A 19,906-nucleotide genomic window follows, 5' to 3' on the forward strand; every position below is an offset into this window, starting at 1 on the left:
AGAATCCCAGAAATGAAAATTTACGATAATTTACGCAAGAATTCGAAGAATCAGCATTGAAAAAATACAATGAAAGTTATAAATTTCAAACTATCTAAGTTAAATTCCAAAAGTGCGGAAATTAATTAACAATAATGTTGGAAAAGAATGTGAATTCTGAATGCGCGGTAAACTCGGTGAAAGAACATTGATATTAAAAAGCTCCGTCTATTTTTATTCAATTTCTAAAATTTACTTGGATTCTTATAGAACTACGTAAAATGAGATTTTAGTAGGTTGTCACTTACTTGATTTTTGCCTTTGAGAACGAGAACGTTTGTAACACGGCCGAAGGGGACGCCAAGATGGATGATTTCACCCTCTGATACTTCGTTGGGGATGTTTCTGATGTGGATAACCCTCGAAAGTTTGCCGTTGTGGCTCTTGTCGAGTTTAACCTGCGCATACATAAAATTCTCATAGTTAGTCAGAAGTTATATACTATACAGTATGTGTGTATAATAAAATTGCAAATAATCCACGACAGTTTCGAATCGTCGAACTTGTATTTCAAAATAAATAAATATTTTCGTTTTTTAAATTATAGCGAGCTATTAGAATATTTGATACGCGAATGAAACAAATCCTTATCCAAATCCCATCTGTCTATAGTCACGTTCGTAAAAATATAAAAACGCATAAAAATCCGCGGTCGACTTACAAACGGTATAAATAAAAAAGCATGCACACAAAATATTTCCAAACACTGTATCGAATAAAATTGCATTCGTTCCTCAAGGGTGCCGGCTTTTAAAATTCCATCAACCCTCGTTAAAACGGGGGTGCATGCGTGCAGACCTACAGCACTTCCGGCCTAGGAACGAGGCCCCGGTGTACAAGTAACGAAACTTTTCGCCCGCTTTCGTATAAATTTAAATCGAAATCCCGCCGCCGGCGGAATTTTCAATCACGGCTCAATCTAGTCGAGACTCTCGGCAGTCACTGCGTCCCTTTTCGCCCCTCTTTGCCTGTTCTTCCGCTTCTGCCGCGCGTCTTTTCCTGTTCCCTTCCAGCCTTGGTTCCCTTTATTCGAGGCCCGGAGCTTCCCGTCGGGTTTAACCGATCGGAAAATGCGCTTCTTACCGAGTTACGGAAGACAGATACTTCTGCAGCCTCTGTACACCCTTCCCAGATATTTTTCTTCTTCAGGGGGCGAGGCTGAAATGTTGGTTAAGGTTTCGTGGCTGTCTGCTCGACGTGTACGAATCTTTTCTTCTTGTTTCGGAAGTAGTTACTCGTGAAGCGGATGAGATCCTGCTGTTTTTATTGTTTAAGCGAGTTTATGAAATTCATAGGCTCTGAAACCGCGAGAAGCGTACGAAGTTGAAATGGTATCGAATATGCAAGAATAATTTCTGTTCTTTGTAATATCGACGAAAGAGTTGTCGGAATTATAGCGTACCTTTTGGTGAAAGGATGGTTGGAATGGCTTTTGACAATATTCAGGAAAACGATGAGACTACTAACCCTTTGCGGACGCGTCGGTATACAGCCACCAGTGCTTATCTATCGTTTTTAGCGATAAGGCAGCTAGGGTCATAACATAATAAACAATTGGAGTCAGAATGCAGCCCGTAGAGAGATACCCTGGCCAAATCTTATCTCTGTTTCAGATAAACTTTTGTAACTGTTTCGGATAAACTTGTGATTGGGTGTTTCACAGCGTATTTCTATCTCCGACGTCAGTCTTTTGTGGAAGCTAACAGTCATCCAATCCGTTCAAAAATTTATCTATCTATATACATATGTACCTACATTGAATAAAGACACTTTTCATTTCTACTACTCGAACATGGAATGCAATTAAACAAAGATAATCCGTAGAACTATAAATAAAGAATACGCTTTATATTATTATTATACTTATTATAACTCGAGATATAAATAGAGAAAGAAGTAAGGGAACGCATTATGCGGTAATTGAAGAGTAACGATTCGAAATCTTGTGTGTATCTAGTGCATTGGAATTATACGAAACGATGCCCTCATTATGGATTGCACACGCGCGCTCCACTATCGAATAATACACGAATATAATACGTCATTATACAAGCACCGAGAGAACCGATTACTTCGCATTCAAATCGTACAATATCGTCGTCAAAATCTCTCGAAGGTAAGGCAAGATTTAATCCGTGCCGACATTATTCCTTAGAACCACGATAATTCGTATACTATCGCTGTTATTATCCACCTTATTTACATTCGATACTTGTCTTTAAAATACCTCGAATATTAATGCCAGATATTGTTCCTTTGAGGCTTGTACTTTCCGTGTTTCATTGGATTCATCCCATTTTCAATTTGACGCTTTGAGAGCTGCTGTTGATGAAATACTACGATTAGCAAATCGCGGATTTTTACCTATTTACGGGAAATTAAATATCGCAAGATAGCCGAAGTAGAGTGAAAAATATTTTTCCTTTGATAAATCGTTATTTTGCGAAAGGAAATCAGGTAGGTCAAGAGAAATTACATATCTAGGTATTTATTAAAAAATTGGTCTACTCGAAGTGACAGTTAATAAATCACGAGGAATATATTTTTGAACGATACATGATCAAAATTTGTAGGTGTACCGCTATTGTAGACGTCGATTTGCCTGTCATCCTCGTGCTTCCCGGAAAAATGCACGTGGCAGATCGAATATCGTTTCTCTATCATTTATCTTGTCGCCGATAGAATGACGATTTTGTAAAAATTTGTCGACAAAAATTCCAGCCAGCTTTTCTAAGAGTTATTCTCATAAAGAACAAATAAAACGTGAAAATGAACCATGGGATAAAATATAGTCAGTACAATACGCTCTATAGTGTTACTGGATAAAAACTTTGTATAAAATTGTCGACAAAGGTTCTACTCATTCTTCCAAAGCATTTCTTCCTAACTAAACAAGGAGGAAAACTTCTCAAAAATGTCCATCTAAAAATTTCGCGGAAATTTCAAAAATTTTTAAGAATTTCTTTGAAGAAGAAACTTTTAAGAAAAAACTCCAACTTATTTCGAATACGTATCTAAAAAAATATTGAAAATATTAAAATCGCCGAGATTCTTCCGCATCTCTAAATTCCACCCCAGTTATATCACCCTTCTCAATGTCAAAGCGCTAAAAACGTTCAACAATGCAACATAGAAATCGAAGTAACCAGGAAGGAAGAAAGAGGAAAGAAAAGAAGGGTCACTTTTCGACGTGTAACCACTGAATACTCTTTCCGGTCCCGTGGACAGGGGCTTAAGGGGTGGAAGAATCGCCGCGGGAAAGAAGTCGAGGGTTTAATTTCAAAGGTTGGCCGAATCCGTCAGAAGCCACTCGAAGAGACTCGAAACTCGGAAAGAAGCGTGGAAAACTCGTCGAGTGGATACTTATATTATGTACTCAAAGCTTTTCGAACGAGAAACAGACAATAAACGAGAGTGCATTATATAAATTTTATTACAGTGAGGCGAATAGAAAAAGAAGTAGCAATAACGTAAGATTTAATTGTCTTTAGAATCATACATTTAATTGATAAATTTGAAATTGAAAGATGTGATTGTAACATGATTCTATAGTATCGATTAGAGTTTCTTTGGTATCTATACCACTCTCTATAAATCGCATAATATCGATTAATTTCAATTTTTATATTATTCCTTGCTTAAACATAATTTCGTTTTGCAACGTTGCAACGTTCTTTTTACTTGTTACATTTTCTTTCGTTCGCTACTATAAATTCAAAAAGGAAAGGGAAACAAAAATTACTTTCAATTCGCCTACAATTTCGCCATTACAATCATAAAAAATCAGCGCTAACGCAAAACCGAAAACGAAAATAGAAATATAGGGACGAAATTGAACAAAGTCCCAAATAATATAGAAAACAATCGCAGTGAAAAGAAGCATGGTTGAAAAAAAGATGCGAGCTGAAAAGTTGAGCGCGAGCAATTCCGAAGAAGAGGCTATCGAATGAGACACTCGAGATGTCGAGGACGAAACGATGCGGTACGCGAGTGCCTGTCGATCGCAGAGGAGAAGAGGCTTAATTGGCCGGCGTTTTCCTCGTTTTTGCAAAGGTAGCTTAGGCCACCGAGAAACGCTGCAAACAAGATTCGCTTCGAGGACCGTTCGATCGTTCTCAACGACGACCTCGAGGACCTACTCGTGTGCCTGGACAACGTGTTCTCGGTGTCTTCCTTTCATTCCACTTAGCTATCCAAAACTTCGACCACTTGACCAGTGCCTTTCTTCCAGTTTTTCCTCTTTTTCCCATGAAATTTTGTAACAATTGCTATACGTTCTTATGTTATAGCATTAGTACTTTTTTAATATTACCAGATTGGAAGGATAACGCGAAAGTTTGCCTACTTTTGTACACGATACTAATTTATTTTCACAACTATACTGCAATTATTTTTATGAACACTTTTATTTTACGTTCCTTCTTATACACAATTCATCTTTATACGCGATACCAGCACATTTTTAGATATAATTGTACGATTATAATAAATAATAATTTTTTTCTCCTCCTTATGTAAGGGAGAATAAAAATTCGAGTTATAAAGGGTTAACCCTAAGGGACGATAAAAATCCTACTTTCACCCCCTTTCGTGTTTCCAACCAGCCTCTCGTCGAGAATACGTCTTCCTTCATCCGAGCCGATAATTGGACATAATGGAGGCAATTCGCGGAAAATCGCTTGTAGGAAATGGGCACCGTGACCTCCTCCCACCGGTTGATAACGAGGGAGGATGCGCTCCGCCAACCGGAAGTCAACATTCCAATTCCGTTAGAAAATGCCTCGACACGGAATACCCTCTCTACATCGGAGGGAACAAGGGATACCATTTTGCTCTCTGTTTTCTCTTTCTTTTACTACACTCTGCTATTCCCTTATTCAATATTTAAAATAATTACAATTAGATTGTGAACTTCTGTGCAAATCCATATTTTTATGACTACTATTTAGATTCCAAGTCTTAATTCCGAGTCTTTTAAGACTCTCTAAACTGTTGCAACCATGTGTGTTTCGATACTATTAATAAAAAGAATATTATAACTGATCCGTGACATTAAATAAATTCAAAAACCCTAAATTAAAAGGACGGGAACAAAAAATGGGATTCTCAATTATCATATGGCTGAAAATGGAAGGCAAAACTATAACGTGGCTCGAACACAAGTCAAATACCGAGAGATCTCGTATTTCAAAACGGGACGTGCGGCAATATGCAGCGGCAAACAAGTTCAAACACGCGAGGAGCAACCGATCCTGTCCCAATAATAAAAATCAGCTGTCGTATTATTCGAGGAGAGTCAAGCATGGTCCACGTAAAAGAGATTCCCATCGATATCGCCCTGCTTATCCTGTTTCATCTCGCTTGCTATACTAAAAGTTCCCCATCTTTTCGTCCTCCCTTCGCTCGATAGGATCTTTGCCAACACGATAGAAAATTCGCTTCGAATTTATTAATAAATAAATAATATATATAAAATATTAAACGTTAAGTATTAAAATTTCCTTGTATTTAAGATCCTAATTCTTATAAGCTGTTTACTAAATGTTTTACGATTAGGATCGTATAGACGGAAACGTCGTACAATATATATAAATCTTTTAATAATGTGACAACTATTTCTTACACTTTATCTCGCAATTATATAATCTATCTCAAGGCAATGTATTTTTAGGAATAAGAGTAGAAGGTAAATATTACAGAAATATGTCTTGGAAACGTATTGTGATCACGCAAAGACCTACTGACCACGTTGTGTTTACATACTTTTCGTTTCTTCTTGCATGGCCATGAGCTACATCAGAATGAATCGACTGCGTTCGTACAGTAAGAAAAGAAAATAATGCGTAGCATGTAATATCTCATCTTAGACTGTGCAAAAATATGTCGATTTTAATTAAAGAATAATTTGGTTTACACTAGAGCAGGAAATTTATGTACAGTTCCTCAAAAATTAAACAACTTGAAAATTGAAAAGCGAGGAAAGTATTTAACTGAATATTTACATGTTTATATAATAATCTTGTACACGAAATATTAGGAAATAACTATAACCAAGAGATATATGAATAAAATAAGAAATTTCAGTAATACATTTTCCATGAAGCACTCTCAGAGAAATTTTTAAGTATATTTATATATTAGTATAATAATATCCTGTGTAATTGTACTCTAGCTTCTTATATGCAATGCATTAATACGCTTGTCAAACACCATATAAAACACTAAATAGTTATAACCTGTATATATCAAGAAACAAGAGTACTGAAAGATAATTATCATTCTTTGAGAGCTTCGTACTTTGTCACTGTAAAAGAAACACATCTTACGAAACATAGCAGATATATAAACAATGCCGCCATATTGCGATATGCAGTTTGATTCTCGATATGCAAGCAATCGATATAAATCTTCAACTATCGAAACACGTATCATATCTTTATACCTAATCATTAAATAAAATGCGGCCAATAAACAGAAATTAAAAACTTACGCTTACAGGCAATACATCCAGCAAGGAATCTGGACCGTTTGTTGTCATAGAGTTCGCGTTTTAGATCGTTGCGCATGTCCATGGATCGTTCGAACGTCGACACACGAAACTATCACTGATGCGACACAGAAATACAAAAATGCACATGTCACCAAAAAAAATATACAACACTAACGCTCGCGAGTATGTTAAACAATGACGCAACAGTTTCCGAATCACGGCACATCCAAAATACGGCGAAAAGCAAGACTGAACGCGGGAAAGTGATGTGAAACGACGACCGGTCAATGTCACGTTGATGCTCGCCCGTCCCCGTCACTACTCGGTTTCCTTCGGTTGCGCGCGCTGTCGGTATAGGAGTGGGGGAGACTGTCGCCCGTATTAAATATAAGTGCGCGAAAGATGAATACAAATATGCTGTTTGCGAGAAGTATTTGTATTTTGTGATTAATAAAGCATGTTGAAGTATATTAAATTTCGTATTATTTAATCCACCGAATATTTTGATATTCTGTATATTTTTGTATACTATGTGTACTTTTTGTATTTCTGCAGACTTAAAATTTCCTACAAGCGAATAAAAATCTGCAGTCTAGTTATTAGTATTCTACTATTTTCTGTTTAGTCAGACTTACACTTTATCCTGTCTGTATTTTAATTAAGAACCAATAATACGCCATAAATACAATCTAATTTTATGACAATAATATTCGATAAGATTAATGATTATCTTATTTGTTCGATATTTTCTATTTTATAAAAGTTTATTGCTTTGAATCACAATGTTTCCTTAATTAAAAAAGACAAAAATTATCTGTATCACCTTGTAAAAGTCATAGTATAAAAATATATCCGAAAAAGGAAGTAGAAGGGAAAACGCACGCGCCGGGACGCAACAGGCGACGCTATGCTTGCATCCCCATTAGAATTCCAAGTAGGTTTCCCTTTTTCTCTTTCCTCCCGTTTCGCTAGCCATAACTTCCGTCCTTCAGGCATGTTTCCACCCTCGACCACCGGCAGGAAACCCAGATTCTTTTCTTTGAAGACGAACCAGAGTGCAGATAAGCCAACACCATGTCGCCCTTTCGCGACAAATGCATTTCAGTCAGCAGCTCCGTAGAGTGCACTGAGACAACCTCTCTGATTATGCAGAGTACTATTATGGAGAGATATGCTTTTATAGATTATGCTTTATTAGAAAATGCTTCTTTTATCTTTTACCAAGATTATTGAAATTTTTCAGAATTATTACGAATCCTTAATTCATTGCGATCTTATCGCGTATTTTTATTTCGTTGTGAATTTATCGTCAATTTTAGGATTTTTCTAATATATTGCGAATTTTTAAGTACTAAAAAATACGCCATTAATTATTAATTAACATGCAAAGTACTATAGCGTTAGTCATAATTTCTCGCACATTTTAATTACTCCTCATTAATCTTTGCATGAAAATAAATACTCGCAATCTCGAACCGGGACAATAAACTAGCATACATATCATCGTTTTTAAAAGCATCGACGCACGATAAATCAACTGCTTGTTCTAGTAGCGAGAAGGAAAAGCCCCGAGGAGCATCAATTATCCGGACAAGTCAGAAACATACTAGTCGAAGCGACGAACAGAAAAAGAGGAAAGAAAAAGGAAAAAACAGGAGAAAACGCTGTTCGAAAAGAATCGAATGCAAAAGAGCACTTTGGCGTTCAGCCATCGCTCTCGATCTTTCATCGAATCGAATTAATTGCGTCTGGAAGAGGGAGAAAGATGCAACGATTCGTGGCGAGAGGAAACTTGCGCGAAGCAGGCGAAGAAAAATCGAACGTGACTCGTCTTTCGTTTTTCAATTATACGTGGTAAAGGATATCGACGATTCTATAAATGTACACCGAGCGTGGCGGAGACTGATGGATGAATACAGAGGCAGGAAAAAAGCAAAGGAGCCTGCTGTTCGTTTAATTGGTCGCCACCCCTTTCCAAGTGGAATCGCCCGAAGACGAATGAGAAATGCGAAAAAAGGCGAATCAGAGCGAACGAATGGAAACGACAAAAAATTATGTGAAAATTATGTGAAGACATTTCAATATTATTGTCGGTTGGCGTGTAAAAGTTTCGATAAAAAGGAAAATTACAAGATGAAATAATGCGGAAGTTTTTCTTGAAACGATTCCCTGAATGGGTTGTTTCGATGAAGAAAGATTTGCCGCTTTGGTAACATCTGATTAGATTTTTCAGACGTTTCGAGTAATATAAAAAATTGTGAATTCCATAGAATTTTCTTCTGGTTCAAGAAAATTAAAGATAAAATCGAGAATTAGAGTGTTTCGTCTAGAAAATTGTCGATATAAATAGCTCACATTTTTTGCGTTTACAAAATTAATTTTACGTTAAATTTAGATTTAGTTTTAATATAGAATTAAGAGCACTTGGAATTGTTCGCGATGCTTTTGATGTTTTAACTTTCTAGACAGCTCTTTTCGATATACTGAAATTTGAAAAAGATCAGAGATACAGAACAAATTGTAAATTACTACCCATAGCGCAGAAACTTTCAGCATAGAGTATTTAATACCTCGCATATAGCAACCCTAGTACATCAAATAGTTACACGAGCATAAAATAAAGCAAGGAAAAGGAAATATTCTGGTGTTACAAAAACACGGTCCCCGAGAGCTACTCGATCTCCATCCCTGGCGTTCATCCCCTGGAAAGACTCGCACCGGTATTATTACAAAGCGACGCATTAAACTACACGATATTTTACTTTTATCTCGATTTCCCCTAATAAAATAGCCAACCTTCCCTTCGGTAGAACGCTGGTGTGCGTTCATGTAAAAGCCAGTTGCCACCATTTTTCATCCCTCCGACACGTCCCCTTTAGACTCATGCTCGCGTTTCGATCACGATGAATACACGCCACCCGATATCGATTTCGATAGGTCACTTGTCCTTTTTATACGTATACATTGCGAGTTCCTTTATGATTTCTCTGCACCCGGCTACATTTTCAATACCACCCCCTAGCAACGATTCATCATTCCATCGACGAATTTACACGATCGGCGGTGGTGTAATATGAAAAAAAGGAAAAGAGGAAACAGGTAGAACGTAGCGTGCTATCTGATTTTATTTTTTTGGTTTTCGATTCGTTTGATAATTGGGTGTGTCAATTTTCTATAATTCCTATAAAATAATAACTTTGACGATTATTTCTTCTAGTTCGATATTTCAGAACGAATATTTATCAAGGTGTCGATTCGAACATCGAACTTTAAGGTCGGAGTAGGTGAACGTTTCTAACATTAGAGTAATCGCGAGAGAAAGTAGAGAGAGAATAACCATATCGTATTACATAATTAAATTCACGTTCATGAAAAAGAATATTAAACGAAAAAATATTACGAAAGAATATTAAAAGAAAAAAAGAATAGTACCTGACTAGAACGAAATTCAGGTAATAGAAGCTGCGGAAAACAGCACGGTACTTAGATTCAAAAAATTCAAGTGAAATTCAGCGAAACAATTGTCATTCGCTAGTACCAGCAACCAGGAAAACGCTTCAAAGATGAAGAAAATATAAAACAAAAGGGAGTACATCCTTCAATGGCAGAGGTAGCTACGCAAATGACACTAAATTTGCCTGTATTCAACGAAACAAAGGCGCTAACAATTCTCTCTCTGCATCACGCAAGATAAAAGTTACGGAAAACTGAACGAACGAACCATCCTCTGTCTCCCAAATCTATCAGTATCGTATTGAAAAATAAAAAAATGAGTTGGGAGAAGATATCCTTTGGCAGGAGAGGACCAATTGTATCCAGTGTCACAGCGTAGTCAGTAGGTAAACAAGAATGAAATTCGATCTACGTAGAAACAAGGAAGCCTAACAATTTCTATTTTCGTTGGATCAACCCTTTGTCATGCAATATTCAGATACAATCGAGTATGGTACTTCCTAACGCAATAAATGAAATATTACATCATCTTGAAAATTTCCACACGAATATATGGTTTATCGAATAATTTCTAGATAGGGCTGTACAAATTTTAAAGAATCGGTAAGTTTATAATACACATTGTAGATCGTTTAAACGTATGTAGATAAATATTACCGATTTCTTCTAAATCTTTCATAGCTAGAATTTTGGTTACTTATTTTAATTATAAAAGATTATAATCGATTATAGACGAGACAGAGCAATCCATCAAGCGCAAGAAACTCGAGCTACGTTTGTTGGAGATTGGCTTTAGCGAAACGTAGAGCTTCGGGGATAGCGCTTGCAAGCCGTGCAATCGAAAGGGGTTGCCTAAACGCTCGTATGGTCGACGAGGTAATACATATTGACGTTTCGCCAATAATTTCGCAACGTCCCGACGCTAGGCGTCGATGAGATTCCGAATGATGTACTAGACCCCTCATAACGGGTGCAGAAATTGGAGACACGAAATTTTATCGAACACGTGGCTTTCAGAAAATGGTTTCTCAAATTTTATCCGAGTCACAATGTTTCAACAACTTTTCATAGCCGAATTTGGCGAATAGCGAGGCAAATCACTTAGCTTGACCCGAATACCTTTCCGATTCGTTATAAAAATCATTCTACCTCATCCTACCGACAAAGTTTCACTGTTCACTCCTGGGACACCCTGTATATGCGATAAATACCGGACGAATAACAAGAATAAACGGATGCGCGAAACGCACGGTTCCGTTCGACGTATATTTCTCGGTTTTAGTTTTCACCCCATCCTTTTCGCAAAACAGAGGGAAAACGTCAAAATGCGAAAACAATTCGTCCGCTAATAGGAACAATTCCGAACAATACAGGCGTCGTTAAACTTTATTTATCACGATGAACAGAGATAAAAAGCGAAATGGAAAACGCTTCACGATATTTTTTTTCAGGGTAAAGGGCGGAAAAAAGAAGCGGAAGGGATGAAAGTAGAGTTTTCACGATTCTATATATTCATTCGTAGAAGACGAGGAATCATGATTAATGCACCGTAGAGGATGATAACGGCGACATCAAAGAACGTCGATGTTCCCACGTAAAAGGGGATCTTTCTGTGCAAAAAATTTGGTTAGAGGAATTCGAGTATGATCGCTAATTAATTAGGAGTGTTAGTGGTGAATCGAATAGAGCTTTGAAATTTTATATTTTCGTGCAAGTGGAATTTTGTACATTGGCTGCTGGGTATTCAGGAATATTTTCAAAAGTAGTAGAAATCGTAGAAATAATCGGTAGAAATGAAATATAGAAGAAGAATTATATAAAAGATTATAGAAAGAAATTATATTAAAGAAAGAGAAATTCACTATTGCAATAACCCAGAGATTCGACAGAGATCGAATTTTCTGTCACTATTTTCCCTTGGAACACGCATTGTCACGCGATCCCAATAAGCAATAATTGAACGACGAAAGGCACATGGGAGAATTGCGAAACGGCCCCGTTCCACTCGTCGCCATTTTGCTCGAGGAACCATGTCCGCCTGTTTACGAGATTCTGTCTGCTACATCAACGAGAGAACACTGCGATAATCGTAAAACCGTATCCGACGGGTAATCGCTAAATCGAAAGAACAGGCAGCTGCGAGCTCTCGAATTTGACTGCCTTCGTCGAATTATAGAAGGTCGTATATTCACGATGACAAAACGAGTAACTGTTTAATTGGGAAATAATAGCCATCGGATGTTTTATCCTCGAGTGGTCTCCTTGTAATTTAAAGATTTTCGATTTAAGGTTGAAAATGTTGAGAGGCTTTGTATTTGACGTTAAAAAATCTTGACAAGTGGAAGAATTTTTTGGATTTGTGTTTCAACTGATATCGTTGATGAATTTCACTTGAGAACTTCGTATGTTCTCTCAATACAAACTAGCGAACTAAAAGCGGAGTAAGAAAAGAAAAATAAACTGGAATGCTAGTGAGGTGGATTAAACGCGTAGGTTTGTTCGATAAAGAAACGCGTGGATGAATACGTAATACTCAGTTATATTAAAATCAGTATAATTACAAGTACACAATGCTCGCTACTATACCAATCGAAGAAAGGTTAATAATACTCTTCTAGGGAACATGTGCATACATTTATATCGACGGACGTTACCACAAAAAGTTAACCTTCTTATGTAACTCCGGCTGAAGATTACACGAAACGGTAATAACAATCTGTCCCGATTTCATTTGCCTCTAGACCTTGTGAACCAAAACAATCGTTAGTATTCAGAGGGGTAATAATACGAATTCCTCCCAGATTCGAATTTTCCATTGACTTTTTCTACGCTCGCGTGCCCTTACGCTAGATAATAGCGAAAGGCTGGCAAAGAAATTTCTGTTTCACCCCTCAGGAATCCAACGTTTTCGTGCGGCTGTCGTACAGTAGAAGATAACACGGGACGCTATTAATCATGTCAGGGAATGCACCGTGTCGAAACGCGTTATAAACGCGGCGTACGCCATTGTATCGCGGCGTGCAGACGCCACTGGACATAGGAAGGGGTGTCGCGCGGGTGGTAACGGTTCATCAATAACCGGCATTTCCAAGCTGACTGTCCGTTCTACGGTTCTACATCCTTTCCATAAAACTGGCAAGACCGTCTATCGGGCCATCGGCCAATTTATTAACCCCTCGCCATGTCACCCTTCGTCTATTGGCACCCTTTCGTCGTCAGAGAAATTTATCGCAGGCGCAGTCTACGATCGCACACCTACTCGTTCTACATAGATTATGTTATAGATTATGTCTTTTCTAGATACAATTCCGTAGCTTGCGTGCAAGAGATACTTGTGTCATATTTTTGTAAAAACGAATTGAAACCGTTATTGAGCTTTTAAAGAAAAGTATATTCTATGTGAAAAAAGAAAACGACAATTTCAGATTCTACCTAGAAATGACTATAATGGCATCCGTGTATGCCAATGTCAACGTTTTTGATGAAATAAACTTTCTAGAAAAAATAGCAAAGTCAAAATAAAAAAAAATACGAATGGCATAAGCTTTAACTTTCTCCTCTGGCATTAAAAAATAAATTAAAAACGGAACGGTAGAAAGTTCTGTGACGGAAATTATTTGAACGTGAATTTTTTAACGTATATTCGAGCGTTAGTATCTCAAGTTTATAAATATCGACGTTGGTATTTCTTGCGCCAGGACGTAGAATTATTTCAAGAAAAATCGTTTAGTTGAAATTTCGGTAATTACGTAGAAAAGGGAACAAGTTAATACCAATATTCCTGACGTGGGGTGATCATGGTCCAAAACATAATTAATGGTTCAAAAGTTATAACCGAAAGAAAATGCTACTTGTTGCATTACTCCTTATTAGGATTGTGATCCTAATGGTGATAAAGTATGACAGGTTAAATTACGTTAGATTGCGTGGGTGGTCCAAAATCCAATTTTTTACATACAATCACTGACATTTTAAATTTTATTTTTAATCTTCAAGGATATCTTGTTAGGTATGAACATTGTGTTAATTATAGGTTAATTGTAACGGCTATTAAGAAGGCTGAATAGCGACTGTTGTTGAATAGATAATGTGGTCAAGGTTGCGTCGTAGTAATGGAATTCGTAGGCGGGTGAATTGAGTTTCTGGAACTGGGGTGGTTAATGGGAATATATAGTGGATACAAAGGCTAATTCTGTGCTTCTGTTTGGATTGTGTTCTTGCTTGTTAATACTGCAAGTAGGAGGGAATTTGACGAATGCATTCTTGATTAAGTGGCAAAGAAGGAGTTGAGAATTAAGAATCGAAATATTATTTAATAAACTACAATCAATATGTTCAAACGATACATCTTAATTCTTCGCTGTATTAAAAAGATATTCCTATGCCGACAAATAAAATTCGAGTGAAAGCTTCCACTTTAAAATACATTCGCAGTGTCAAAATCATTTATCAAAATATAAAGCTCCTCGCAGTGCGATCTCAAGAATTCCCGTGGCACTTCTTTTCTAATGGCAACAAAGAGGGGCAGAATCTCGATAACGCAACGATCGAGCAATGCATTCGAGCTTTTCACAGCTGTTAACGAACGAAAACGCGAATAATCGAGTCGATGACGCCGGCAATGCCTCGAAGTAACGTCCATAAATCACTGATGGCGTTTTCCGCTGGATAAAAAAAAAAAAGTAGCCCGGAAACGAGACGAAACGAATTGAAAACCAGCCCCGATAGTGATCAATCAAATTGATATTTATTCTGGCTGTTTAATACGTTTAATATGACTTCCATCGACCGCGGCAAATGCACGGATGGTCGCAATGATTTCCAACCCCTCTGATGGTGAGTGAGGACTGAAATATGAACGTTGTGTTTCGCTCGATCGCTTCGAGATTTGTTTTCCAGCGAGAATGCGCCGAATCGATTGATTTTTTTTTTTACAGACTCGAGAGAAGTTTCACTGTTGGGCTTAATTTTGAAAATTATTTCTCTTTTCGTTTTATTATCTTTAATAAGGAAGTTTCGAAGTAGTTTTGAACTCTTCTTTTAAGAATTTCTCCTTTTATCAACTTCTCGATAAGCCTGATTTGGTCCGTGATATTTTTCAAAGTAATGTCATTTTCTCTTTCTATATTGATCATTTAAACTAAATTTGTACGCTGATACTAGCCAATTTTTTGAGAAACTTGAAAAGTTATTGGGTAGTTTAAAAAATGTTTCAAGAATTGCAAAATATGATAAAACGACAGTCATATGTACAGTGAGAAGGAAGTTCATATCGAAACAAGTCTTCGTATCTTCGAAAATCATTCTCTGATTCTTCGCATGGAACATCATTTAATCTTCGTTTCCATCCATTTCTTAGCGTCGATCGGTTCTCGAGAGATTTTAAATGTTTGCGCGAGCCAGGAGGTTGCGTTTGCTCGAATTTCACATCGAGTTTCTCGTCGCTCTCGAAACGGTGGGTCGGGATATTTCGAATCGACCGAAAGTTTCTCTTACGTATGTTTGGATTCGCCGGCAAATATAACCCTATATTAACCGTGCGATCGGGGAGTGCACCCCCGGGGGTGCTTTTGACGCTTTCGAGCTTCTCTGTCTCCCTGCCTGTCGCACGCGTTCGGCTCACGCTTTCTAATTTGCTCCACCACCTTCTCCGACTGATGAATATCGGCCTGAATTGTCTCCAACTGGACCGACGATCGATTCGTAGAATCGTGGATGGAGAAATGCTTTTTCAGAAAATTATGTCGGGAAGATTGAGAATCTGAGAAGCGTAGTGAACGCCTCTCGTTTGTTCGGTGAAGTTTAGCAAAGTTTGGTAATGTTTGATAAAGTTCGAATATCGATTATCCGAGTTCTTGGCGAAGGGTTACTTTCGTGAATTATTTTAAGAAGAGTGGAAATTCAGGAAATGTGTGTGTATGTGTATAGCGAGTGTTTGGTGAAGTTTATTTTTAGTTTGAATAGTCGTCAATGTGATTAATAAATAATAATACCTAGATCATAATTTGAATATTAAATGACTAGTTATGCACTCGTTATTTGTAAAAAGTACTTGAATCGCTCAATTATATTTCGCTCGCTAGAAAACATTAAATATTTCAACAAGATTTTCGTAGTACCCTAAAAGCGTTCGAAACGACGCAACATCCGACGCTGCAGGCGAATCTACCTGCAGCCATCGTTGTAGAAGGTTGATTATCTTAATCCCCAACATTATCGCCAACGAAATATTTCAGAAGAAAACGCTTACCATAAACTTACAGTCAACGTGTTAAATCCGAGTGAAGGACCAAATATTAATCACGTGTTTCGGTATTAAAACGAAACAATTTTTTAAAAACGATTCAATTATCAGTTAGAACCTCTAATATATTTAACATCATCGAGAATAACAACAGTAACAAAATGTGAATCTTTGGTACAAAAATTGTCTGAAATTCGACTAAATACCGAACTTGTCTCGTCACGGCTATACACCCTTCTTGAACCTTCGCATTTATTCTAGCCTTGATGAATTCTACCTAGACCAGGCCACACACCGCGGGCAAGATAGCAACCAGATATCCGCACATCCTTACTGCATATCCTCGATAGTCTTAAGAACCTACCATAAATCTCAGGAATTTTTTAGCTAACGTCCTTCAAACCGAACAAACATCTCTTTATTAAGTCGTTTTCTAAAGGTTTATTGTTTCCAAAAAACCGTCTCCAAAATCTTAACAAACTCCAACGATCTCATAGGAACGAAAGAAAAACAACAGAAAAAATAAACAAAATAATCAAGCTAGATTGAAGATTCTTCGAGATCGAAGAGAAGACGACTTTTTACCTACAACGCGAGAACAAATCGTCGTCGAAGACGGAATATTAAAAGCGTAAAGAGGTAGCGAACTTTCGACCGTTGCTAGGCTTATTTATACTGGACGAGGCTGTTTAACGCGGAACCGTTTTCCTTATTTTTACGCCCGGCCCCATTAAGAACTTCCACGCTTTTATACCGTGACGTCCAATTTTTTTACGGCCACGCTTTCGCGTCTTTACGACCGCCAATATCTTTTTATCGTCGTGGTTCACGGTAGCGCCCTTCACGTTTCGGTTTCGAAGCACCGACCGTTTAAATCTTAATCACTGGCTTCAATTCCACAGCGGTTTGCCCCATTCACCGGTTTCTTGTTAGACGCGACCCTAAGATACTTCTGATGCACGTGGCTTGCTGATTTTGGCGAAAGTTTGTTTTTTTTTTTTTTTTTTTTTTTTTTTTAATGTTATCTTACGAAATATGCTGCAATTGTAAAATATTTATCTCAGAGAGTTTGCTATTCTGCACCAAAATCTTGTTTCGATAATTCATATATTATTTTATAAAACGTCAAACATTTTTGTCGGGTTGCAGACATTTTTATAATAAAAATTCTCATTTCTGTCATAAAAGTACGATTTTTATAAAAATAAACGCAAAACAGAAACATTCTCTTACTACTCCATCGTATTATTAGTAAAGAAAGATTTACAATTATCTGTGGGAAAGTGAATAGCAGTGTAGCTTGAGAATCTTAGTTAAGTTTTACATGGAACAACTTTCAGAATAATGCGCGTATCAAAAGTCACTGCAAACTATGATTGATCTGTACCACTAGCCGTTGGGATGGACTGCAAGTGAAAACAGATCGTGCACTGTCAGACACGTTTCGCAATTGATATCACGTAGGAATTACGTCTCTAATTTTTCACATCGATCGAATTCTCTTGCACAATTCAACTAATATTATCAGTGAATTTTTAAACCAATAATCAGACTAAAATTAACGAAGCCCAAGATTTGTTTTAGATACGTAGTATCAATAAAATTTAAGGGGAAAGAATTATCTCTTGGGAAATATAAAGAATCCAAAACTTAGAAAATATCGGCTATTTAAAGAGCACGGAATTTTATGAAACTAGAAATTTAAAAAATCGAAAATTTCATGCTTGAGAAATTCAGTCGATGATTTAGTAGATTTAGCAAATTTGTAATTTCTAAATTATAGTTGAATATATTTATAAACACGGAAAAGCGAAGCAAGGGAGGGTGAGTTACGGTAAGATTACAAGGAGAAACGGGCGAAAATAGCAAGAGCAGAGAAAGTAGCGGGGTGGAAAGGGAAGTCTGGCACGCAGCCAGACCCGGATCTCAATGGGAATCGTGTTACCTGTCTCATGCTACTTTGTAGCGCTACCCTAATCTCGCATCCGGTGTGATTTATCGGGCTGTGGCCTTACGGCGCGTGCCTTACGATCCCGCTGGATTTGTTCCTGCGGGTAATCGAGAATCGACCTAGAAGAACGTTCTAGGAATTGACGTTTCCAGGAGAACGATGTGTCAGAGCACAAAAATATTCGCAAATGGAGAATTCGAGTGAGACAGGGTTGTTCGAAATGAACGAATTTCTCCACTTCGAGATTTGAATTTTTATCTCATTACATTTTTCCTTCGTTCAAAAGGTTTATCCGATCCAAGTATCTATGATAATCGATTCTCATCGTGGCAAAATATTCGTAAACGAATCGAAGTGAACTGAACGAGTTCGAACCTTCGACGTATCTTCCACTACTCGGCCAAAGCCTTTTAATTATCAAAAAGTTGCTCTCAATTCACTTAACTTCCATCCAATCACGAAAACACTTGCCAAACCAGCCATCGGAATCGGATCAAATGAAGTTCGATGAAAGAAAACAGCAAAAACAGCGAAGGAATAAGCAAGAAACGTTTAAAGAATTGAGATTAAGAACGCGTTTAAAATTCAAAAGCGGATCGTTTCTACTTTCTAGGCGTTTTCGTCGATTAACAAGCGAAATTAACAGTATACTACAAGATACTTCGCTGTACGGTACCGTATGCTGGTAACGAAGCAAAATTAGCAAGGAAAGAAATATTTCAGCCACGCGAAAGAACCAAAATTAGATAAATGCGAGGAGGGTTTTCCTTATGGAGAGCAGAATGGAGATCCAGGCAAATCCCCAGGAATATTAACGAACGAATGCGTCCTTTTACTGCGTGTAATTTTTGTCATTTTTAACGTTTCGCGAGCTTCGCGTTTCTTATGATACAGAATATGTGTTTGGATATTTTATAAAGGAAAGCAGAGAAAGGCGAAGCATTCAAGTTGCTTCGACAGCGTGAAATAAAATTTGTAAGAGATTTCGATCTTTTAAATATTCCGCTGATGAAAATTTGTAAAATTAAAAGCATATAAATCACAAAGAGTGGAGAACATTGCCAACGAAAAGAATTCTTTTAATCAGACTCGACGGGAATTCGAAATTTCGTAGTCAAACTGAAAAGATATCTGCAGAACGTCGGCCAAAAATTCCACATTAAATTGCAGAATAAAAAATGCAGAAGAGAAAAAGATGTAATATGGAATCTTTTTGCAGGCTTTTACAGCGGACGGGAATAATTATTCCTCCCGTAGGCGAAACGGTCGTATCGAAGCTTATTAACGACCGTTTAATTACCGGCTGCGATAATTATATCTGGCCGCGTCGATTAAATTCGCTTAAGGGTACCTACATGGCCTCGAAATATCGCAAGGGTTCGATTGAAATTTCGCGAAAATGTTTACGCGAACGTGAAAAAAGAGCCAGTCGAGTAATTACGTTTGTTATCAGTTTACAGGGTGAAAGTGCAGTATTGTTTGGTAAATTACATGCAGGTACTAATGAACGTACTGTTTCTCCGTTCTGGATATTTCCAAGGTTTGCTTCCTGCTTTATCCACGTTGATTTCATTTAATACAGTCGATTCGTTGCGATTTGTCTATGCAACTATTCATGTCCGACAATAAGATTCTTTCGTCATATCGGTTGAAATATCGCGCAGAAATTGTCTAAGCGTTTATGGACTTTTAAATTTAGAATCCTGACAAGTGCGTAAATTGCTAATTT

The 19,906-nt window shown here is 37.4% G+C and overlaps 1 protein-coding gene across 27 annotated transcripts in view; it reads right to left on the reverse strand.

The window, feature by feature from the left end:
* LOC126925546 (polypyrimidine tract-binding protein 2) overlaps positions 1–19,906 on the reverse strand; it is a 417,994-nt gene that overhangs the window by 97,216 nt on the left and 300,872 nt on the right. For 26 of the 27 annotated variants that reach the window (XM_050741213.1, XM_050741209.1, XM_050741196.1 and 23 more), the window contains one exon: positions 288–437. In XM_050741213.1, the coding sequence (XP_050597170.1) occupies positions 288–437 (150 nt within the window). Of the gene's footprint in view, positions 1–287; positions 438–6,535; positions 6,810–19,906 lie in introns of those variants that run through there. The other variant, XM_050741221.1, reaches the window with a different exon arrangement.

Source organism: Bombus affinis, chromosome 16 (assembly GCF_024516045.1).
Source record: "Bombus affinis isolate iyBomAffi1 chromosome 16, iyBomAffi1.2, whole genome shotgun sequence".
Lineage (NCBI taxonomy): Eukaryota > Metazoa > Arthropoda > Insecta > Hymenoptera > Apidae > Bombus > Bombus affinis.